Below are 25,971 nucleotides of genomic sequence, written 5' to 3'. Positions count from 1 at the left end.
TACACAACAAAATAAACAAACAAATCTCCTATCAAAAAATACTACCTCTATATTAATAGAATATAAAACCTGGATGAGTATTTCAAACAGTTAAAACTACAATAAAAATCTCCATTAAAAATCTTCATTCATTCCCTTTAGACGTAAGCCTCTAAAAATTATAAATGCAGAAAGCCTCTTTTTGTTTTCTTATGAAGTTAATATCACCCCTCTTGGTCCCAAACCACCTGATCAATATTATTAAAAGAAAAATCCAACAATGAATGTTTGGCTATTTACTTTCTTGTATGGACAGCATTGTTATTTATAAATATATTATGTTTCTGGTAAATTTGCTGTTGTCAGAGTTTTTACAGACAGAAACTGTTGGAACAATTTTAGGGTTCAAAGTTCATGCACTCAGATTCACCGACCAACTCCTTGACCGATGCTAAAGTAGCTAACAGTCATGGCAGCCATTAGTTACCTCACATGCTGCCTAGATGCCGTTACCATTCCTTATGGTATACAATACCATACCATACCAGGATTAACAGCTCAGCTGCCCTGACTATGTAGCTGACAAGACAATTGGTTACTGTACCATTTTCTTTTTGGCACAACACAAGCACTGATGTTGACCTTTTGAGTGCAAAATTATACATTCAATTTCACAACGATCTCTCCATTTCCTTTTAAAATTAATAACAGTACAACATACATTTCAAGGACATAAAATAACATACATTACCTAACAAACCAGCAAGTGAGCACAAGCAACAATGCCTTTAAAAACAGACAAATCAAAAAAGTAAAGTATATAGGGAGTATAAATATTAGCATAATATTACCAACCTTTTATAAACATTCAGAAACCAATGACAAAACTCCATGATAATGTCCTCCAGAGCAGCCATCAGCTCTCAAATACTGGGACTTAATACTCAAATACTGGGAAATAAATCTTGAAAGCTATCCAGACATAGATGTTATTCCAAAAAGATTTACATGTTCTACAGTTTCTGTTTTCAAGATGCAAAAAGAACATGGTTCATATTCAAATCTGAATCTATTCTGTAAAAAAAAATGCGATAAACAGATGTTAGTGTTTTGCAATGTGTTTCTTCATCTTTGGGGGCAAACGGAAAAGATAAATAACGAGTAAAGGTGTTTTGTATATGTGAGGAAACTCACAAGAGTCATTCATAAGAGTGAGCATGAATTTTAGTCTTGTTATCCTCAAACATGCTCTTCACTCAAAATTAGTTTGTTAACTTTTCTGTGGAGAAAATCCAGCTCCAGATGGATTGTATTAAATGTAAAAGAGAGAGAGGGATGGCTCTACAGAGCTTGCAATTTTCTTTATTTTTGGAAATATGTATCCCAAATTTACATTATTAAATCACATTAAATCATTACAGGGTAAAAACAACCCATTCACATTCAATAGAGCTGTTACATGAACTGAGTTGTGAGTCTGGTTTAAAGGGAGAGTTGGTGATTCCGCAAAAAGACTGTGGATATTTAAACTCAACTGCCAAACAAATACACCGCTCCGTTAAGTGCACTCTCAGAAGCTCCTCCCGCCAAAGTTATATTATAAATTAAATTATAAATATTGACTGAATTTAACAAAAAGGGTCACTTACTATCCCTTTTTTTATCGTGATTACCATACTGTTCCACAAGGTGGAGTAGTGAGGAGAGTTTAGGGAACAGAAACAACAATAAAGGTAGTTTTGGAAAGCAATAACAGAAAAAGCCAAGAAACTTCAATCCTCTGATCAAAGTTAATTTCTCCAAAACTCAAAAGTTTAATTTACGAACATAAAAGAGGGTAAGAAATACACAGATAGGCTATTCAATCAGAAAAGCTGCCCCATGTGAAGGTCAGAAAGTGAGTGAAATTGAGTGCAGTCTTTAAATAAAGTGTGATCAGGTGAACTCAATTAGATTAACGAGGAGTGATGAAAAAGTAAAAACAAGAGCCAGTCAGTGAGGAGGAAAAGACAGGAAAGTAAGTGAGGTAGAGGAAAGAAGTGAAAAAAAGAGACACAACTGTTAATGTCATAAAAACATATTCTGACAGTGTTACAGAAGAATCGCCCAAAATTAAAGTGATTCAGATCTTAATAAAAAGAAATGTTCATGTGAGTAGAAAATAGATAGATTATAAATAGAAATAGAATAGATAGATAGAAATAGAAAGATATCCAAAAAAAGGGTTATATTAAAACCCAGGAAATGTTTGGTGGGTGCTGGCCACTCCATGATTATGGAATTGGCAGAATCCAGTTGAACCTACCTTGAGCAATGATTTAACCCAGGAAAGACACAGATGTCACGTGAAACTATTATATAGTTCAACAGTAATGCCCAGAAGAGCTAATGAAGTGACCGCAACTGGGAAATTAACACAATATGGAGTACAAAAACAAAAGTGGGTTTCCGAAGCGAAAGCTGAAAGAAGCAACCGAGACAGAAAAAGCAAAGCTTCCAAAAATATTTATTTTCCTTAAAAAGAAAGAGCAAGGAAAACAAGTTGAGAGAAAGAAGAGCTGAAGGGGACATCAGCTGTCGCAACAGCAGCATGCTATGCACCTCGGTGATGATGGGGACGTGTCCCCGCATACATTCAAACTACAGCCTGAAACACTGTGCACTGCAACAGACAAACTTTTTTGAGTCATAACCTGGCTCAAAAGACCACAACAAAAGGGAACCATACCATTGTAAACATTTAACAAAATATGTTTATTTAACTCAAAATAAATTAAGGATTGTTTCAAATTAAAGTACACTTTAAATTGAAACAAAGTACAGTACAGTAAACTACACCTGCTTCCTGTCTGTCAGAGAATTTATTTCAAAGTACTGCTGTTGGTTTATAAAGTACTGAATGGTTGAAGGCCAAAATACATTTCTGATCTTCTGCTTCGTTATGAACCATCTATACCTCTCAGGTCGTCTGGGACAGGTCTGCTTTCTGTCCCCAGAGTCAAAACTAAACATGGAGAAGCAGCATTCAGTTTTTATGCTCCATATATCTAAATCAAGACTTAAGACTTTTCTTTTTACTACTGCCTTTAATTAAATCAAATTTAAAGATGTGGATTGATAACTTACACTGCACTGTAACTTTAGCTGTCCTGCTTTCTTCTTTGTTTTTAGATTGTGAACACTATTTAAAAAGCTTAGAGTGCTCTTTTGATTGTACCATCTCACAGGGATGATCCTCAGTTAACAGGGCCGAGTAGAATTACAAGGGTTAGAGTCCCTGTTTTTGGTTAACTTGTCGACAGGGCCCTCTGTCAACCAATTTTACCAGAGTTTGTAGCGTGGACAATGTGGATTTACAGTGACAACTATATCTAAGGAATAAGGGTTAGATTCGCCTTAGGGTTAGATTCCCTAAGTGTTAAAGGTTAGAGTCCCCTTAGGATTAGAGTAAAAAAAAATAAAAAATTCTTCTGAGTGGGAGATGGGGAATAAAAGGAGTAAAATAAGCAAAGGTGAGAGACCTGCCTGTTTTTATTTTCTATTTAACTATCTAACTTTTTTATCTTCAGTATATTCATTCATTCATATATCAGTAGTTTCAGTAGTGTCCGCGCAAGATGATGGATGTATGGATAAGTGTGTGTAAGTGTGTTGTAATGTGAGAATCAAGGTAAATACAACTAAAACAACATATCCAAAAACCAAACCAAAGGTGGATCCTGGAGAGAGAAATCAGTTAACAGGGAGGTCTGTCCCCTAGCAGCATCTCCCTAAAGTATGAAAACAAGGAGTTACAAATAGCCTACACTACAGGGCAATGGGTCCAGGTTCCCAAAGTTATTCTACAGGGTCATGTGTTGGTGTGCAGAACCTACAGGGCGTCACAGCAAGCAAGTTATGCCATATTTACAAAACTTCGACATTTCCAGTGCAACTCCTGTTATTCCAAGGGTGTTTAACAGACAGCATCTGAAAAGTGATAAAATTACAAGAACTAACCAAGATGTAGACAACAACTGCAATGCTGCAAGATTTGGGGTAACCTACTCCGTTTTACTGCTTTTCTTAACAATTTCAGTGACTGTGACCTCGATCTGACGCGAATGAGGTGGTGGTGTTTTGGAGGGTCTAATTTAGTGAAGACCGTGGCACCATGAAGAGGGCCAAAAGCAGAGCTGATGAGTGGTAAAGGATACTTTTTTTTCAGTTATATTGTTTAATCCACAAAAATCAATACAGTGTCCCACCTTTCTTGTTAAAAAAGAAACAAAACAGCATTCACTGGGTAGGAAGAAGGTCTCATAATCTCTGCAGCCAAGTCCTGAATGCATTTCTCCATTGTATCCTGCTTGGGTCATGACAGGTTGTCCAGCCGACTGCAGACAAGAGGGGCTCCAGGCTGGAGATTGATGGGTTAGGGTTAGAGGGTTCAGAGACGAACTGCGGCACAGACAGGACAGGGGCTAAAGCAGATGGAACACAATTACCATTGCAAAAAGTATTCCAAGAAGTTACCTTTCCAGAGGTCCATCCAATTTATAGATTGTGCAACTTTAACCTGTTTTTTTCCTGGTGGTAACCAGGGAGACATATGAACACAATTCCTTTCTGTGGTGCTGGAGAGTGCTAGAGTCACTATATCTTTAGATAATGTGTTTTACATCAGTTTGGAGCCAAGTACAATAACTTAAGTTTTGTCTGAGTTTAACATGGGAATTTTGCATGTCATCCAGGTTTTTAGGTCCTTAAGGCATGCTTGAAGTCTGGCCTGATCGATGGATATAACTGGGTATCTGCATAAAAAGTTAATGGAATGTTGCCAGATAATATTGCCTAAAGGATGCATTTATAAGGTGAATAGGATTGGTCCAAGCACAGAACCTTGTGGAACTCCATGACTAACTTTGGCATGCATGGAGGATTCATTGTTAACATGTAAAATCTGAAAATGATTGATAATAGTCACGTTTAGTTCAAGCGTAGAAACCGTAACACAAGGGAGTGGACCTGGACACAGACTCAGGTGGCAAAAACAGGTGCAATTCAAAAATTTTAATAGTAAACAAAAGGTGTACAAGCTTACAGCAAGTTGCTGGCAGGCAAGGGTCCAAAACAGGCAAGCAGTCCACATAGGCAAACAAAATCAAAAAAGGAGCAGGCAATAAATTAAACCCAAAAGATCTATAAAGTAGGTAGGTAATCCAAAGCAGAGGAAACACTGGGAAGACTGGGAAGCTTGACGAACTAGCAGACAAGGAGAAACACAATGACTTAAATACACAAGGGAGAATAACTTAATACTGGTGGCACTAATTAGGGCAGACAAAGAAAACAGGCAGAAAACACACAAAGCTCGAAACAATACAGAAGACACATGAGGAAGAACTTTCAAAATAAAACAGGAAATTAAAAAATCAAAACCCAAAACCATGACAACTTTAAAGGACAATGGTACATAGATTGACTTGAAAGATTGATCATGCCCAGTAAAGAAGTGCTAACTAAAGCTGATGATACACGGGGCAACTTTTTGAGCAATGTTGCTGGTCAATCTTGCCAGTGGTAAGTCCGACTATGTTTTGAACGGATAGCGGCGGTGAAGGGCGGGTGGTGGGGGAAGGGGATTACGGTAGCAATCTTTACTCATTACCATTGTCGGCAACGTTGCCCTGCACGATTGCTCAAAAAGTTGCCGTGTATCATCAGCTTAACGGTAAAACTTCTTTAAGCAGTATAGGTGGGATGGGATCCAAGAGACAGGTTTATGGCGTAGATGAAGAAATAATTTAAGTTAGTGAAGATCGATGGGAGAGTAATACGCTGCTCTGGCATTACATAGTGCCTTCCTATAAACAAGATTCATCCAGATTGGCGAAATGCAATTTCCAATCAGGTTTTTGCAATGTTTGGGGGTTTGGAGGTTATATCATGGAGCTATCTATATTATGTTTTATTATCTTAGTTTTTAGAGAAGCAATACAGACAAGTGTCATTCGTATTGAGCCTGCATCACTATCAACAAGATGATCAATTTGGGAGGGAGTCCTATGTTTTATTGAGACATTGTATTGAATTAATTACTTAAAGTTAGCTCAGTCAGATAGACATCTAGTGTAGGATTTTTTTGCCAAATGGCATGTAGTCCAGTAATAGGAATTCAAAAGTAATTTAACAGTGTTCTGATAAAAAGGGATTAAGTGGAAAGACTATTAAATGTTCAATTTTAATGCCTTAAGCCAGAAGGAGGTCCAGGGTGTGGGTTTATAAACACTCTGACAGAAGCCAATCATGCATATTAAAATCACCTGCAGTAATTTCTTTATCCGTTTTAAAGGACTAAAGTTGATAAAAACTCTGAGAATGTTATATCTTCACCTGGGACCTCCTCTTCAGTTCACTAACTGATGCCTGTAGTGGGGCAGCTCTCGCTCTCTCCCAGCTCCTATCCCCCCACTTTCATCTTCTTATGAGTATTCTACAATAAAACGCTTGAACTACTCCACTGCCTCCCGTCTGTGTCAGCATCTGCTTTCATTAGTTCTTTAGACTTAGAATAAAAATTGCTGTAGTGTTTTTCAGGTTGGTTGTGAAAGACTATGATCAAGGCTTTTAAATCAGTTATTTAGTTTGGGTTTAGAATATTTGTATGACTGGTGAGTGGATTTATTCAAGCTAACTTGACAGATCTGATGTTTAAGAGTCCACATTTAATTACCCTATTTTTTGTACTATTACAGTAGTGGTGTTACCTTTTATTAAAGTTTCCATGTACATATGTTGAAATTTTCTTTACGTCAAAAAACAGCAATTAATAAATCAAATACTGACACAAAAAATGCTAAACATATGGTACCACAATGACACAAACTGTTATAACAGTCTCACAACATTTTGCATTTTGAACAGGTAAAAACAGCAAAATAATCTATTGCCTCCGATGAATGACTTCGCAGTTGAGCATTAACAACATCTCTAAGCTTTCTCCTCCAGAGGTTTGGAGGGTGGGAGTGCTTTCTTCTGCACTGATACCAGCTCAGTGGGGTGGCTGTCATCCTGTCAACACAACAGAAGCCAATACACACAATCAATATATTATAAGATATAATCATTCATCCATATTATCCTGATGCATTCATATTCAAGGAGCGGCTGTGGTTCAGGAGTTAGAGCAGGTTGGCCGTTAATCGGAAGGTCGGCAGTTCAATCCCAGCTCCCCCAAGCTGCATGTCGAAGTGTCCTTGGGCAAGATACTGAACCCCGAATTGCCTGGCGAAATGTGTGAATGTTAATTTCTGTTTGAGCACTTTGGCTCAGTGTGTGAATGCAGATGTAGTGTAAAAGCGCTTTGAGTGGTCGAAAAGACTAGAAAGGCGCTATACAAGTACAAAGCATTTGTATATTAGTGGCAACTTTTTTAAATTTAGCAATCATCAAGACAGAAATATAATAAAAAATACTTGCAGCTAATGAGACAACAAATAGTAATACAATTAATGCAACATAAAAGACATGTAAAATATAGTTAAACGTATTGTGAAACCATTTGACTGTAGAATCTATTATTTTGCACCTGAGGCTGCTTTTATAATCTGACATACTGTCAAAATTTCATAAACTGCTCACTATTGTCTGTATACATTATTTTAATTTTGTTTGATGTATACAAGACACATATCAGCGACTAAGACATTTTTAAAAGTTATTAAATGGTCAAATAATAAGTAAACAAAAAACAAATCAAACAGATTCTGTTAATAAAAGAAGTGTCAACAATGTCACTTTAATCTGACTTACTCTGTATTTGAGGTAGGACATGTAGGTGTCCCACCCTAAGGTGATAAAGTTCATGTACACGACCCTGAATTTGGGTGAAAGAAAGAAGAAGTTGATCATCTGAGCTGCCGGCCAAACACACCAGTCCGCCTGCGGGCAAGAAAAACACAGATTAGCATAAACAAACCTGCTGAGATTGCACAGCACTAACATTAGTTTCATGCCTTAGAGGAAACATTAAAACCTGCACAGTCAAATTAATGTTACCACAAAGAATCACCAGTGGTAACAGTTATTGGTTGATGCAGGCAAAAGACCTTTTTAGATGATTCCTACATTTTTCAGAGTGATGAATTAATGCATGAAAAGGGTCACAGTTACAAATTCAATACAGTTGTAAAGTTAACTTCGCAACTCTGCTTAAGAAAAAAAAAGAACTTTTGATGTAATGAGTGAACAATAATGTGAGACATGTGCAACAACCTGCTGCTCTAGATCTGCAGGTCAGACTCTGACAGGTGTACTTGCCTTATAATATTCCCAGATCTTGTCTTTAAACTCCTCCCAGCCTTCAGATAAAGTATGTCCCTCCATGACACCCATACCTGCAATAAACAGAGTTGTTTGTCAGATGAGTATCAGCGTCAGGCTTCATCATATCGATCTTCAGATAAAGTCAGAGTCTGGAGGAGTGTCGATAAAACATGACTGGAAGTCACAAACAAAACCAAACAGTGTATCACAGATGACCTTTGGATTACGTCTAACTGATATTGATACGCGCCATCTTTAAGCACAACTTTGACTCTGTAGATAAATGCTGAGTTGTGTATGTGTACACTGGGAGGAAGGAGACAGGCTGCTTTGTGACAATAAAGTCTGAAATCTTTCTCACCTAAAAAATACCACAATGCTATTGTCGGCGATTCGATAAGCTGGTCCAACAGAACCTTCTTGCCCACCGTGTTCAGAGATCTGCCCACAAACACCTTGTCCAGCCAGTGGTACCAGTAGTGCAGTAATGGACCCATGGAGCAGCCCATCACAAACATATGACCTTTAGGGGGAAAAATTCATGAGAAAATAAAGAATTCAAAATGTAACACATTTTACAAATTCTTCTCCAAAACATCATCTGTTATTCTTAATGAAGAGATTGAGATTTAAGGATACTGTGTTTAGAAACATTTGGTTGACAAAGTTTAGAATTTGCCATTTTGAATTGAAAAAATGAGATATAACCAGTTTACTGAGCAATGGACCAGGGTACTGTATTGTAGGGAATTACATTATGAAAAGAAAATTTGAAATTTAGTTGTAATGCTATATAGTACATAGCGTGTATATATGAACATTTCTATTTTTCTTGTAAATGTTTTTTTCTGTCTTTAATTGTTTATTTTTGCACCGGTTACAGACCACAAAAAACATGTATTAAAAGATTTTTTGGTTCTGAAACACACGACTGAAAAGCATAAGTTTACTGCCATCTCTGGTTGAAAATTTTAGGCCTGTTTCTTCTGACCACATCCAACATCACTGATGGGTGTCATCAGCAATATGCTCTGTTGCACTTTGGTAACCACACCAAACTGATCTCATGGGGTTCTTGAGTAAACCTGTACATCACTGCAGCAAGGTGAGTTACTCTTTCAAAAATGGGCTTATGAAAACATTAAAAATAAAAATTATAGAACAATGAGAGCACATTTTTTTTTTATTTAATGAAGGAGATTTCTGGGTTACATAACTGTATATAAAATCTGTAAGAAACCTCAGACACCACACAGATGAAGATAAGCATAAATAAGAGTAAAGAGAGAATAAGAATAAAAAAATTTGGAGAATAAAACATGTTACACTGGAAAGGAGCTGTGGGACATGTTTGTTTTAACAGACTCGTCACACTGGTTTGCACTTTGCCGTGTGTGCACACAAAGTTAGAAAAGCAGTTGGTCATTATAACAAAACAAACCCCGACGGACATAAAGTAGATCGTGTTTGCTGCACAGCGTCTTACTAAAATACAAAGGTCTGACCAAATGATGAATATTACTGCAGCATAGTGTTCAATACAAGTCTCTAGAGCAAATTTATTCGCAACAAGCCACACACTTTGTTTTGTGTTTGAATATGAATTCCGGATATTTCCCAGAGGACATTTTTTTGGACAGGTGTTAAGCCACCCAGATCCTATTGTAGATTTCCTTTATCAACATTAGAACCATATTTAAATAAAGGTTTTAGTTTTAGAAAATTATCTAAGGTGCTGTAAGAACAAAGTTTGATTTATCACTGCAGAAATTGTTGATTCTAACTAAAGTTATCACTATAGCTATGGATTCCCTGTTGCTAATAAACAGAGTATCACAAAACCCATTACATTATATTCATTTGGCTTTTGACCAAGGTGACTTAAGATGACGCCTCTTTACATTTAATTTAATTGAGCCTGAGGTCAGCCATTAAGTCAAGGAGCAAGTCACCTACACCTCCAGGGTTCACGGTGCTATTCCCATATTGCAATAACTACACCCCCATGGTTCCACTTTTCTCTCTCTGCCTCTCACCTGTCCTCCTCCAGTCATGGACTCTGCTTGGATCCTTGTGGCTCTCCCAGCTCTGCTGCAGGGAGTCTCCCATTGCCAGCATGACTCCTCCACTCATGGTGTTGGTGAGCAGCAGGTACCGGCCCTGGAATAGTGGCCGCCATGATATCCGCATCCGGACCAAAAATGCTTTAACTGCCTGGGGAAGCATGACGTTTGGACAGCAGAGAGAGTGATGTCATCTGTGTCTTTCTGAGGAAAAAACAGGAATCTTCTTTCTGTCAGCAGCCCCTTTCAGCACAGGGCCTTCAGGGTGATCTTGCAAACGTATAACAACCAAACACAGCCTATATATCCTCTACTAGAAGGCTGAATCTTTCTCAGTTATCCAATGACAGCTGTAGATATACTTGGCCACACCTCCAACACAGATGTTCAGAATAGAAGTACACAACAAAATGAAATGAAAACACACCGCAGTGGTAACAACTTGTCACACACGAAGTAGTCATCCCCCAAAGCACACCTGGCTTTATCATCCATTTTTTCCTAAATGGGTCCATAATTTACTAAATGAATATCGTGTTATACTGAAGAAGACTTGAAACTAACGAGTGAGCCCATAAACTCATTAGGAAAGTGATTACTGAGTAAGTAAGTCAAGTGAGAAGTATGTCATTTTGTCATCTCCAATGCAATCTGACTTCTTGCAAACAGTGGAGCTGCCCCTGCTGGCCATTAGAGAGAATGTAGGTTGAAGGCACTTAAGTGTTGCCGCTTGGTATTACCTTAATTGTTGTTTCTACTTACAGTTTCACCTGTGACTGGATGAAAACACCTTTTTGTGTTTCTGGTAAATTTGCAGTTGATGTTCAAATTCTATAGTCAGATTCACTGCGCAGCTCCTGGATTTGGTACTACTTTAGCTAACAGTTAGCTACCTAACATGCTGCCTGGATAATTTTAAAACAGTTTGCCCTGACTATGTAGAGACAGCTGGTTACTTATGTGGCACAACATAATTGCTGAAATGAGAAGATGGCCAGGGTGCCCTCTTGCCCATGCGTTGCTTGGGAATGCCTCTCTTATGTTGGGAAACCTCTGCTGAAACTCCCTCTGGTCCAAAGGCCTTTGGGGGTGGATACCCATCTCACAGTGCCTATCTCAGCCACTGCATCACCAACCTTCAGTGGAAAAAGCTTGCAACTTTGTGTCTAAGGATAAAGGGTCCTTATCCAGAGAAATTACCTTTTGACTTTTTCAGTTCCCTTATCTGGTCCAATTTGGGAACTTTTCTGCCATAGCAGTCGGGACATTTGGCAAACATAACCTCCCCATTCAAATGTATACCAAATGTCAGAATTTTAAGAAATATTATACTGTTGAATATTATTCCAAGGTTTTTTGCAAAGGGTCTGAAGTAACTGGATTACTGGACTTCGATGTGGTCATGAGCTTTAAGTTGTAATGTACAAATATGATGTGTTGTATTTTATTTCCTAGTGCATTTAAAAAGGTACAGTGTGTAATATTTAGGAGGATCTATTGACATAAATGCAAAATAATATACAACTATGTTTTCAGTGGTGTATAAAGACCTTATATAATGAACAGTTATGTTTTTATTACCCTAGAATGAGCCATTTCTATCTACACACACCATGGGTCCCCTTACATGGAAGTCGCCATGTTGAGCCACCATATTTCTACAGTAGCCCAAACCAGGCCTGTTCTCACTCCCTGACTCGTCACAAATGGACACATGATCAAGACCTGTCTGCATCAGTTTTTTTTTTTTTTTTTTTTTTTAAATTATAAGAACCAGGAGCCTGGTATAGAGTATGATGAGCTGGATTCCATATTGTGCCAGACAGATTTTACTTTAACAATGATCTTTCCTAATCCCAACCAAATTGCAATGTTTCACAACAGGGACATGGCATTTCAAAATGGCAATGTTTCGAAATGTTAACATTTTATTTTGAAAGTCGAACTGGATGTTGCATATGTATTGTTGCTACTTGTCCGGACATTGCTAACTTGACCAGAGCCTTAAACATTGAAAAACACCACCAAGGGGTCTTGACCAAGTGTCCATGTGTGAGGAGTCGGGAGTGAGAATGTGTTACCCAAACAGACAAGAGCGCATTTTGTCATTATGTTAAATACGTACCAACAAAAATAATAATGCTAATAATAATTAGTAGTGGTGGTAGTAGTAGTCTGATTTATTAGAAGTAAGAAGAGAAGTGAAATTTGGACAACCTTCGCTCTTGGAAAAGGATGGGTGAGCGGTGGCTGAGCCTTTGGTTGCGATTTGCAACATTCACCACTAAAAAACACACTGAGCCTGCACACTGAAGAGCAAAGGAAACGTATCAGGTGATCTAACTAATTTTTCAGATTATTAAATTAAATTCATAACAGAAGGTTTTTCATTGCGCTTTTCATCTAGCAGGTCAAGGAAGTACTCTTTGTAGTAATGTTGAGAGACCCAAGCTTCCCCACCCTGATCAAGCACTTTTCATCACTAGGAGGTAGAAACCTTGAGCACCACCATAAAAACAAATAGTACAAATGATAACAATTTTTAATAATAATCTCAGAGGAGCTCAGTGCATCATTTGAGGTCTCCTGCCAGTCTAGGCCTACAGCAGCATACTAAGGCATGGTTCAGGACCCAAACCCAAACTAAGACCTGATTTCACAGGAGAGGAGCTTTATAGCTGAAGGCTCTGGCTCCCATTCTACTTTTCCTACATTCCAGAAACCACAGGAACACCACCACATGAATGTAGCGGCACAAGACTGAACAGGTAACTGGGATTTCTGGTATTTGCTGCTTAAAGCTTAAATAATCACAGATTGTTGGTTGTCACTAACTTAAGGTTTTGAATGCAGGGCTTTCAAAGTAGGTTTTTACTTAAAAGCTAATTAAAAGCAAGTACTGTAACCACAACTGTATGCTAACAATGTAATGTATTTATAATAATGAAATTCCTCTTTCATAGTACTGTTTATTTTTTTTTATAAGTCCTTCTATGTTACTGTACGTTATGAGCCAGATGCATCTTGATTAAAGTTAAAAAACACAGCAGGTATTAAGGGAATGTTTCACATCAATATTGATCATTTTATGTGAAACCAGAACCATAAAATGGCACATAAAAGGAATGCCACTCTGTTACACTTTGGACAGTTTAAATGTTTGGGTGCAACAACAAGGATGATGCTGGTCATGCATCTGTTGTAATTAAAAGAAAACCACAACCATCAGAGGTATTAGCAGGCAGTGAAACAGCTTTTCATCCCTGTATGCTCCTACCAGAGACATAAATAAGCTTGTTGGTAGACTTTGCTCTTTGTATCTTCGCTGTTTAGATTGCTCTTCAGACAGCTCAGTGCTGAAGAAAAATGGAAGCGATGGCTAGGTCTCACCGTTGTATAGAGAAGGTGCAGACGTAGGAGAGGCCCATGCTGTGGGTGGGCGTAGACAAGTTTTTCCTCAGTGCCACGCATAGGGGTAACCCAATAGCACCTGTTCTCCCCCATTCTCTGGTGACTTTTGACCTTTGTGTGGGTTTTTAGGCACCTTAACATGCATCCAGAACCACCAAAATTATGTCAGCACTTCGCTGCAACACCAACTTTGAGTGGGAAAGGGTTTCTAGCTCAAAGATAGAGCTGTGAGAAAGTGGAGTTAAATTGTCAGTTCCTTTATCTGTGTCCTTTTGGGAACATTTCTGCCAAAATGTCCCGACTACCATGGTGGAACGCTACAAATATGCTGCCCACAGCAGCAGACAGTATCCCAAATGATGACTTGATATTGACTTGTCATTATAATGTCTTCAGGACCAGTGTAGGAACTGTGCGAGTTGTGCCATCTTTTAGTGCCCTCTCTCACTCCAGACTGAGCCATTCACAGAGCAGTAAGAAGCCTGCTTCATTTGGGTATTTCACTGTTTTGTAATAACTCTGGACAGCAACTACATAAAAAGAAAAGAAAAAAAAAAGATTGCGCAGAAGCCCCTAGCAGGCCCCCCAACCCATTTGGCAAACGGATTATTATTACTATTTTTTTAAAACTATTTGCCGGCTTTCTCGATTACCTCCGATGGTCTGTATAATACTTCCTATGTGAAGAAATCGTGACGGATTTTCCATGAAATCATTTACATATGCTGTAACATTCAGGTGCGGGAGCCTCTTGCCTACCGATTCTAAACCATAGACTGTATGTTCTGAACTCAGTGACAACACCGCAACTGATGAAATGGAGTCCGTTAACGACTGGCTCTGAACACAATACAGATTTGGTCCGATACATTTTGATATAAACTCAAAGGAACCAATACTGTGAAAAGAAGGACTGTTATTAGGGAAGGAAACACCACCTGAAAAGGGGATAAATTTAATGTTTGAGCGCTGCCTGCTGGCCTGGAGGAACAATTGTCAGAACAGACAGCAAATTACTTTCAGTGTAGCGTAATTAAGTTCATTACCTCAACTACTGTACAAATTTGAGATATTTGTAGAATATTGTACTTTTTACTCCACTGCATTTGCCTGACAGCTTCAATTACTTTGGTGATTTTAATTAAAGTTTGTCTGAAACTGAAGGATTAAGAGTTTCTTTATGAGAAAATTCTCCCAAGACTGCAGGACTTTTCTTGCACTTTTAAAGCAACATGTCTTTTTTATGTCTTCTATATAATTTAAAATTACCATTCCAGGATATACCCAGTGTCCTCTCTCTCACAGATATTTTTGTCATAATAAAATTTTAGAGTCCATTCAGCTTGAAAGATATGAAACATAGCCAATAAACAATGCCAGGCACGTTATTACATATTACTGTCAGGATTGTTGTATGGTGAGCAGGTTGGTGGACCAAAATGCAGGACACAGATACTGGCAGGTTCAGTTTGATGATTTATTAAAGCAAACAAAAGCGAGCACACTTACTAGTTGAGTGGCTGAGTCCAAAGACACCAAGATAAACGATCCAAAATGAACACAGTAATCCAACAGAATAATCCAACAAAGTACAGATCCAAATGAGGCAGAGCAGAACACAACGACACACGATAATGACTGAGACAGAACATGACAAGCTACAATGACCAGACAGGGACTGAACAGAAACACCAAACATATATACACCAGGGACTAACGAGAAGGCGGGAGCAACACAGGTGAGAGGGATCAGGACTAAAGAGATAGGCAGGCAGAGAGAGCGCAAGGGAAAACAGAGAGAACAGGCATGCAGAGGGATTACTCATTTAAAATGGCTCTGTTCAATGTGAGATCACTGTCAAGTAAGACTTTTATCTTAAATGATTTTATCTTGTCTGCAAATCTTGATTTTATGTTTTTAACTGAATCATGGTTGCAAATGAATGACTATAGCCAGCTAGCTGAACTGTGTCCGCCTCAATATGACTGTTTTAGTCAGCCGAGGGTCAGTGTATAGGAAAAATTTTAAATGTCATCAAGTACGCTGTGATGAATTTAACTCCTTTGAAGTTCTTACTCTTAAACTTGGAGGGATGCAACCTATCATATTTGTTATAATTTATCGCCCCCCAACTCACTTCCTGAATTTTTATCTACTCTAAATTATTAAAATTATTGTTCTTTGTGGCGATTTTAATATTCGTGTTGATGACCCCACCAATGTTAATGCAACTGACTTTTTAAATATGGCCACTTCTTTTAACTTCAAACAACATGTCAAAAATGTTGAAAAGTTTCAATCTGGTTTCAGGAAGTACCACAGCACTGAAACTACCCTGCTTAAAGTCACCAATAACCTTTTAATGTCTGCTGATGAAGGCATGTGCTCAGTCATGTTACTCCTGGACCTTAGCGCTGCTTTTGACACCATTGATCACAACATCATGTTAGACGGACTGAGGAGCTGGGTGGGGATCTCTGATCTCTGCCCTAGAATGGTTTTCATCCTACCTGTCAAATAGGAAGTTTTGCGTGTCTGTAAACAACTATGTCTCTTCGTTCTGTCCAGTTAAATATGGTGTGCCTGAGGGGTCAGTCTTAGGGCCCATTTTGTTTTCCTTGTATCTGCTTCCCCTCGGACATATTATCCATAAACATCGTATTTCTTTTCATATTTATGCTGATGACACACAAATATACTTGCAATATCCACAGACCCTGGAATGCTAAGTTCACTTAACAACTGCCTTTGTGAAGTTAAAAAATGGATGTCAAATAATTTCCACCGATACCATTTTACACGCCTTCATCTCATCACGCCTGGAATATTGCAACAGCCTTTTCACCTGTTTAACCCAAAAATCTACTGATCGACTCCAGACTGTCTAGAACTCAGCTGCCAGGCTTTTAACCAGAACTTTTAACCCCTATTTTAGCTTCATTACACTGGCTCCCAGTATGTTTTAGAATTGACTTTAAAATTTTATTGATCAATTTTAAAGCTCTTCATGGCCCCTCGCCTTGTTATATTTCTGACCTTTTAGTCCCATACTAAAGGGGACAGAGCGTTTTTCAGTCAGGGCCCCGAGGCTATGGAACAGCCTGCCCGAGGAAATCAGGTCCCTTCTTAAAACATACTTTTATAGGAGAGCCTTTCCTGATCTTATTTGACTTTATTTTATCCCTTTTATTTTATTCAAGTTTACTTATTTTATATTAATCTTAAACATGTATTTTAGTCTTTTGCGTATTATTGTCTTTACACTTGTTAAAGCACTTTAACTGTTTTTGAAAAGTGCTCTACAAATAAAGATTATTATTATTATTATTATTACTGGAGGAACAGACATAACACAGGTTACTGAACACAAGGCACTGGCTGGCAAATGACACAAAAGAAGAAACAAACTGGAACACAGAACAGACTAAATTTAATCATACAGATAGACTACAAACGTGACAGGGAAAACAGACTGAACTAAGAACAGGACACAGAGCAGACATGGGCAAAATAACAACAAACATTGAAGTACACAGACCAGGAGTAAACACTAAGTCATGAACTAAGACACAGAACTAAGAACTGAGGCAAAAAGCTAAAACGCAGGACTAAGAACAACGATAAGGGACAAGACAGATCCTAAGTAAACCTAAAATGCGAATGAACAAAACACTAAACATGACAGGATCAAATAAAGCTTGTAGAAACCAAAACCAAACCAAACCCATGAAAACACTAATACTAAGTAAACTAAGACATGCGGATGGATAAAATAATAAGCAAGGCTACACAGAGAAACACAGGACAGGATTGTGACAATTATAGTGTTCATCACACTCACAATAACCAATGTTTGGTCCTTACAACACATTCTACAATATATTCTTCTACTTTTAAACTCAGAGGTTGCTATTGTTGACAGCCTTTTGGAGGACATGAGCAGGTGAGTCCATATTTCAAAACACATTTAACACAGTATGAAACCTAAACTCAAAGCAAACTTAAGAAGCTTGTAATGGGTAATGTAATTAATTTTATATTATTTCTTGAAGATACATCTTTATACTAGCTCATTTTGCTCATACTGTATGTTTAACCTGTATAAAATGGTGTACACTTAAAATCACTGTGCAGAATTGTGCACATAACTTTTAGTTTTTTGATGTAATCTTGTATGTTTAGCAGGTTGAAACTTGGAATGACAAGACTACATTTCACTGTACGCAAGTATAATGACTATATAAGGTTGAATTGCCTTATTCTTATAAAGTGCTAGACAAATAAACTCATCAAGCTTACACTTAGTGCGTTGTTACTGTTTGTATAATAATATTGAATCATTATTTCAAACAATACAAAATGTGTTTTTTCTTGTATTGCACTGACAAATACTAGTTATGTTAACATGTTTTTGGTCTCAATCTTTCCTGTTTAATGTAAAGAATGTAGACCAATAAATGTTATTGCTAGAAAGTTGCATACATTTAAGGAAATGCCCCAAAGAGCAATAAAGTGCGGAACCTCTTAAAAAATAATTATACAAATAAGCACATCAGCATAAAAGAACACTTTCTGAAATGTGCATAAATGTGATTTAGAAGATGAAGAGCACACAATAATGTATTTATTCTCTGCTTGTTCAAACATTCTTACCATGTCTTTTTAAATTACACTGATACTAAAACTCAACAATAGAAACAATAAAATACAATTTATCAGCATCCAGAACCCTTTTAAAGTTCTTTACACACATTGGTATGCAAATGATATATTTTGATAATTATGGTAAATCAGGTATCACAGTAGCAGCACCAAAGATGTCAACAAAATATATAGTTTAATTACATTTATTGCTCTAGATATTTTTTTTTATGTCAACCATTCATGCTGTACTTCAAATTACTTACAAATTAGCTGCTGCAGTAGTTCTTGTGAGGCGGGAGAGACAAAAAAAAAGTCTAATCTGAAGTGTTTTCTCTCTCTCCTGTGTTTGTGACTTAAGAACAGGGGGAAAACAGGTGAAGACTTAGAAAATAGATCACCAGATTTTTTTCTCCCTCACTTGACTCTTAGGGCTTCCGTACAGTACATCAACTCAGAATTCGAGTCACCGGTATAAAACTACTGCACAGTTGGGAAAGAAATTAGTCTATCAGGAATTAACTTTACACAAACAGTTGGCGATGCAGTTTGATATGATAAAAATATAAAAGATCTTGTATTTAAAAATCAGAATCATGCAATTATTTTTATAGGTGCATAAAAGGGAGAGATTATTTGGCATGATAACAGAGCGTAGCACACGTCTACATATTAAGGCAAATTTTTTGCAGGTTAATATCATTTTAATAAAAAAAACAAAAAACAGCAGATGTTATAAGAAAATGTTTCGTGTGAAACCAGAAAGATAAAATGGCACAGAAATAAAAGGAATGCCACTCTGTTACACTTTGGGACAGTTTAAATGTTTGGGTGTAACAACAAAGATGACACTTGTCTAGACGTTTTGGAAATGAATTGTCAGTTAAGGGCCTTGATGAATGACGTGTTCTGCTTCCATTAAAAGACAACCACTACCATCAGAGGTAATTAGCATGACAGGCAGTAAACCAGCTTTTCATCCCTGAATGCTCCTACAGGAGACATAAACTCAGACATAAATAAATAAAACAAAATAAACAAACTGGACAGAGACACATTAAAACTCTAAATACATGAAGGAAGTGTTTCAGCACTTAAACATCCGCAACTACTCAGACAGTCAGTCAGTCAATCAGAGGCATGTGGTCGGTTTAAAATTGAGAGGGGAGTGGTCTGTCAAAGGAAAAGGAATATTTGAAAAACACAAACTGTTAACAGTCTCACAACATTTTAAAGTGGAAACGAAGTTGAGCAGATAAAAACAGCAAAATATTCTTTTGCCTCCGATGAACAACTTCACAGTTGAGCGAGAACAACGTCTAAGCTTTCTCCTCCAGAGGTTTGGAGGGTGGGAGCGCTTCCTTCTGCACATCAACAGCACTGATGTCTGATACCACCACAGAGGGGTGGCTGCCATCCTGTCAACACAACAGAAACCAATACACACAATCAACTTCACTTTTTTAACTACTGAGAAACTAAAAAACTCTGCCTGTGCATATACTTATACATACAGTATATACATATTCATCTATATTAATGGCAACGCTTTTAAATTTAGCATCATCAAGGCAAGACTAAATAATGGTAATACAATCAAAAGAAATATAAAAAAATCTTATGTGAAACACCTAAGGCCGCTTTTATAATTAATAATTTGACCTATTGTACATCATAGAAGAACAATAAAACACCCAATTCAGTTTTAAAAAACTGCTCTTAATTGTCAGTTTACATTAAATTTATTCTGTATGAAGTACAGGGGGAAAAAACAAAACAAAAACCCCCCTGCACATTCTGTTAATAAAAGAGGTGAAAAGCGTCCAGGAAGCATGGTGTCCCTTTAATCTCTTTTGTGGCTGACTTACTCTGTGTTTAAGGTAGGCAAGGTAGGTGTCCCACCCTAAGGTGATAAAGTTGATGTACACGACCCGGAATTTGGGTGAAAGAAAGTAGAAGTTGATCATCTGAGCGGGCGGCCAAACACACCAGTCCGCCTGCGGGCAAGAACAACACATATTAGCATAAACAAACCCTGACAGATTACCAAGCACAATCATAGTTACAACTGTGAGAAGAGAAGGGAGGTTGTATCTGTCACTTCCAGCTGGTGTGCCACCAAGATTTCGGTTTTTACAAATCTGACTTTAGAGGAAACTGCCAGTGAGCCTCTTCAAATATTACATTTTGAGAAAACAGACAATCTCAGAAGTAATTAATATAGTTAGCGTGTGGTGATCATAGATGATTGTCTATACCAGGGGTGGCCAAACTACGGCCCGTGCTGTAGTTTGGCCAAAGTTATTATAGTTAGTGGTTGAGGCATACGATTATTCTTTTAGCATTCAGTTGTGGGAGAGTATGGAGGGATGAAATAATGCATGAAAAGGGATTCAGTGTCTAACTGAAGGTTTGTTTTGTTCTTCTGTATGTTATCTGAACCCAGTGTTTCCTTGTTTAGCCTGTTTAATTTGTCCAGTTGAGAACAATGCCATTTGCACTCTGTGTACCAAATTATTGCACTGATGTAACCCTAACATATATAAGGATTAGGGATGGAACATAGTAAATTTAGTCCTTCACGTTTGGAAAGCTGAGCAGAAGTAGAATGAAGTCTGATGCTCACACTCAGTACTTTCTCCTTGTGTTTAATACAAACTCCCAAGGACACAAGCACAGACAGTCATGTTCAGTCACAAACACAATAAAGATGTAAAGTTAACTTCACATCTCTTCTCAAGAACAGAGAAGAACTTGTGATGAGTGAACAATAATGTGAGACATGTGCAACAACATGCTGCTCCAGATGTGCAGGTCAGATCCTGACAGGTGTACTTGCCTTATAAAATTCCCAGAACTTGTCTTTAAACTCTTCCCATCCTTCAGATAAAGTGTGTCCCTCCATGACACCCATACCTGTAAAAAAATGAGTTGTCTGTCATATGAGTATTAGCGCCAACCTTCACCAAAACCAACTTCAGATAAAGTCAGAGTCTGGAGAAGTGTCAAACTCTTATAAAACATGACTGACAGTCACAGACAAAACCAAATTGTTTTTCCACAGACAAACTTTGAACTCTATCCACCTCTAATACTGACATGTAACCTACCTTAATTTCTTTGTGGTGACCATTAATCAGTGTGTCTCTTAAGGCTTGCTGTATTCTTATCAGCTATTTTATGGTCACATTCCTTGCCTTCTGATAAAGCAATGCCTTATAAAGCCTCATTGTAGCGAAAATCAATGCAGTTGTCTGTCGGCACGGCTGCGTGCAGACTCACATCTCACAGGTGTAACCGAGACATGAAGCTTTTATTTATGCTTTAAATCTAATTACTTGACAATATGCGCATAAACGTGAGGCTGATGCCCCTTGTGCTCTAAGGGAGGAAGGAGACTGCTTAATGCCAATAAACTCTGATATCCTTCTCACCTAAAAAATACCACAAGCCGATTGTTGGTGAGGCGATAAGCTGGTCCACCAGAACCTTCTTGCCCACAGTGTTCAAAGCTCTGCCCACGTACACTTTGTCCAGCCAGCCGTACCAGTAGTGCAGCAAGGGACCCATGGAGCAGCCCGCTATAAACATGCGCCCTTTCGGGGGAAAGAATTAATGGAAAAATAAAGAATTAATGGCAGTCATTTACCACATTGCACAAATCTTCTCCAAAATACTATATTTTATTCTCTATTAAGAAATGGATATGAAAGTAAACTGTGTTTGGAAAAAAAAAATACTAAGAAAACAGGCCAGAGTATTGTATTGTGAAAGTATTGCACTATTAGGAAAACTCTTTGAAAAGTGTACATTTTTATTGTTAACCTTTTTTATCTAAGTTTTGTAAAACATTGTGTGTGTGTGTGTACTGTTATGATGTCAAATAAATTAACACCTGATTGAAAAGCAGAATTTTACTGTTAGAAATGCAGTTAGTCGTTATCATAAAACAAACCTCGACAGGTTGAAAAGGGACACTAACAACAAGCAGATCCTGTTTGCTCCACAGCTTCTTACCAAAATAGACGGACCAAATGTTGAATCATACCATGTTCAATACAAGCCTCTAGACCACCTCTGGTGGTAAGCCATCCAGATCCTGACACAGATATTGCTGACATTCTTTATCAACATTAAAACTGTCAGGAGCCTTGTGCTGTGCTAATTATAATAATATAATTATTTATCACTGCATAAATTGTTGACAAACAGACACATCACTGTTGCACAGTTATGGATTCCCTGTTTCCAAAAACCATTACATTTCATTTCATTGTCTGAAGCCAGTCATTAAGTCATGGAGCAAGGCACCTACACCTCCAGGGTTTATGGTGCTATTCCCACATTTTGATAACTGCACCCCCTTGGCTCCAGTTCTGTCTCTTACCTGTCCTCCTCCAGTCTCGGACTCTGCCTGGATCCTTGTGGTTCTCCCAGCTCTGCTGCAGGGAGTCTCCCAGCGCCAGCATGACTCCTCCACTCAGGGTGTTGGTGAGCAGCAGGTACCGGCCCTGGAAAAGTGGCCTCCAGGATAACTGTATCCGGACCAGAAACTCTTTACCCGCCCGGGGAAGCATGATGTTTGTACCGTAGAGAGAGTGATGTCATCTGTGTCTCTCTGTTAAAAAGTATTTTTTACAAAAGACTTATGGAAATGGACAGGAATCCTAGGTTAGCTAACAAATGTGTAACAAACAAACACAGCCTATGTACTACTCTACAAGAATTTGTATCAGATATCCTAGTTGTCCACACTTCCACCACATGTTTCAAAATAATGATGAGTGTTTATCGCTTACAAAACCTTTTATCATAATAAATATAAACACTCTCATGCTACAGTCTTCATTAATTCCCTAACCATGTAAGCTTCTAAGGTTAAAGATTGTAAATGCAGAAAGCCTCTTTTCGTTTTGTTATTTATACAGCTTTATGAGTCTCGTCTGTGGCTGAATGAATACATCTTTTTGTGTTTCCGGTAAATTTGCAGTTGACAGACAGAAAATGATGTAACAGTGTTAAAGCTCAAAGTTCATGCAGTCAGACAGTCTCTGAGTCAGACTCATTGACCAGCTGCTAAGGTTACTGTAGCAAACAGCTAACCATTAGCTACCTAACATGCTGCCAGGTTAAATTAAACCAGGATTAGCAGCTCAGCTGCCCCGACGATGTAGCCGGAGACAACTGATTACTGTGGCGTTTTCTATCTAGCACAACACAAGCACTGACATTGACCTTTTCTGTACAAAACTATACATTCAATTTCACAATGATCGCTTCCTGTCACATGCAACCAACCGAGGAGAGTCAAGTCGGAGCCGCTGTTGTGTCGTCTGGTTCCCGTCCCGTCTCCTCTTCCCTAGACCTGGACCCAACCAGCTATCTGATGCTAAAACTAAACACAACCTTGCTCCAGCGTACCTGAGCCCTAAACCCAACCACGGCGCAGGTAGAAGCCGAAACGCGTTATTCCCCCACTTGCCGACAACCCTACCTCTGATTGGCTAGAACTTGTCACCTGCCTTACATTGATTGGTTAATTGGTTGGGGTTTGGGTTACGGTCAGCCAATCAGAGATATTAGGGGCAGGACTAGACACAAAGCCGGTGGGATTGTCGGAAACATCACCGGAAGAGGGAGATACGTTAAATGTTTGCGCGCTCCCTGCTGGTCTGGAGGAACACTTGTCAGCGTAGTGCTCCATAGAAATATATCGTTCCTTTCCAGCAACAGCTTGCTTTTATTTCAGTGGTTCCTCAAACACATAATGTATCCATGTTATTCATGTAGGTATTGTGTATTGTAGGTGTTGCTGCTGTTTATATTCAACCCAAATTTAAAAACAAAAATACACAGCAGAATGTTCTGGGTGAATAGTACACATGTATGTGTATATAAATAACTGAATTTGTTGTTTTATTTTATTTATATGTTAACATATTTTAATATATGTTTAATTATCCGTTAAGTTCTCTCTGTGTGACATGAACTGCCATACTGCTACTGTTTGTTGCCCACGTAAATATGGTGGGTGATACAAGCAGGTGAGTCCATTATATTCTTAACACATTTAGCACAGTGTGAAACTCCAACCGTAACATGCTTGTAATAGAGAGTTAATCAAAAACTCAGCCTTTGCTTTGCAAGCCTAAACTGGACCAGCATGTCTTGAAATCGTCCTTCACTGTACTCACAAAGAAAACAAGACCAGGTCAAATCACACACACAAAGTTAAAAAATACTCACTATAATATCAGTGAGACTACTTGCTGATCAACCACAGCTAAAGCAACACAGAAGACATAAACCTGCACCTCAGGGTACATTAAACAATTGATTTAACAAATATTTTTTTTATATCAGTTATCAAACTGTGACATATCATTTTACTGCACCAGTGGTGCAAGTGTACAGTAGAATAACAAAATTTGTACTTAAGTGGGCTATTGGAGTGAACGTATTTAGTTATTTTCCACCACAGCAACAGTGTGTGTATTAATAACATAAAATATATTAGCCTAGATAACATATACTTAGTATACTTATACTTAGTTAGTTAATAAGAAACTAAAGTAGGCCACTGTTCTGGTTTATTTTAACATACATAATTTAAAGCATCATTTAAACTTACAAACCACTGCAATTTACATGCTTTTAAATTTCACTAATAGCTTTCTGTTTTGCCAGAATGTGATTGGATTTACTATTTTTAGTCTATTGATGTCTGTATTGGACAAGTACTGACTTGAAAATATCATAGCACATTTAGTTTACTGCATTATTAATGAAATAAAACAGAAGTCTTATACTTAAATTAATCTATTTTCATTACCAAAACAAATGTCTTTATTGTACAACTTTTTAAATTAAAGTATAAAACTTAAAACTCTTGTTCTGTTTTTGCTAACAAAAAATTGTTGACCGATGGCCTATATGTGTGTTTACCTTCATCAGTTTACAGGTGTGTGTTTCTCTCCACGGTGCTTCTCTGTACTCTGCTGTGAATTATCTCCATTTCTATTGTCTGTATCATATTGCAGGTCTTTTTCATTGATTTTTCATGCAAACATATTGTTGCTAACCTAATATATAATATCAAATGATGTTCTTAAATGTGCTTATGACTGAACTTTGTAAATTTATCATGTCATATTGCTTTCCAAAAGTCACGTTATAGCTTATAGTTAGGCTATCTGTCTTATGATAGATAAGATGGTACTTAATATGCATTTTAAAGTGACTGCTTAATATTGTTTCCCCACAATATTCATATGTTTTTGCAGTGATATTTTTACAATAAGAACCATAAGACCAGTGTTGGTTAATGGATGGAAATGGCAGCAGTGGTTAGTGCTGACCTCCTATTAATAATTCATTCCCTCCAGCAGCGCTCATCAATAATAAATAGTGTTGAGTGTTTGAAGTGGGATGTTATGGAGCGGCTCCGGATTTGTCAGACCGGCTGTCAATCTCCCACCTGGTCTCCAAAATCCTGCCTCAAGTAGTTCATTTAAAAGTTGGCCTTTATGAATTCTGATTGCAATCGCTGGGAGCAGTTTTGTATTTTAT

At 37.8% G+C, this 25,971-nt stretch overlaps 2 protein-coding genes across 3 annotated transcripts; both read right to left on the bottom strand.

The window, feature by feature from the left end:
* Positions 1–6,666: 6,666 nt before the first annotated feature.
* Positions 6,667–15,424, bottom strand: LOC119900499 (mpv17-like protein 2). Of its 2 annotated transcripts, none has more exons than XM_038715505.1 (6): positions 15,270–15,424; positions 10,323–10,553; positions 8,648–8,809; positions 8,281–8,357; positions 7,774–7,902; positions 6,667–7,032 (listed from the first exon to the last, which is right to left on the bottom strand). In XM_038715505.1, exons 2-6 carry the CDS (start codon positions 10,510–10,512, stop codon positions 6,952–6,954), a joined length of 639 nt encoding a protein of 212 aa, XP_038571433.1. In that variant the 5' UTR covers positions 10,513–10,553; positions 15,270–15,424; the 3' UTR covers positions 6,667–6,951. The 2 variants fall into 2 exon arrangements, with proteins under 2 accessions (XP_038571433.1, XP_038571434.1); XM_038715506.1 differs by having other exon boundaries at positions 10,323–10,500.
* A 2,939-nt stretch (positions 15,425–18,363) lies between these two features.
* LOC119900498 (mpv17-like protein 2) lies at positions 18,364–23,889 on the bottom strand. The gene is made up of 6 exons (XM_038715504.1): positions 23,701–23,889; positions 22,790–23,020; positions 21,837–21,998; positions 21,242–21,318; positions 20,271–20,399; positions 18,364–19,820 (listed from the first exon to the last, which is right to left on the bottom strand). The coding sequence occupies exons 2-6, from the start codon at positions 22,977–22,979 to the stop codon at positions 19,722–19,724; spliced, it is 657 nt and encodes a 218-aa protein (XP_038571432.1). The 5' UTR covers positions 22,980–23,020; positions 23,701–23,889; the 3' UTR covers positions 18,364–19,721.
* Positions 23,890–25,971: the final 2,082 nt, after the last annotated feature.

The sequence above is a fragment of the Micropterus salmoides genome, unplaced genomic scaffold (genome assembly GCF_014851395.1).
Source record: "Micropterus salmoides isolate LMB-PRFRI ecotype aquatic unplaced genomic scaffold, ASM1485139v1 Ms_hic_scaffold_13, whole genome shotgun sequence".
NCBI classification, from domain to species: Eukaryota; Metazoa; Chordata; class Actinopteri; order Centrarchiformes; family Centrarchidae; genus Micropterus; species Micropterus salmoides.
This window is presented reverse-complemented; position numbering and strand designations above follow the sequence as displayed.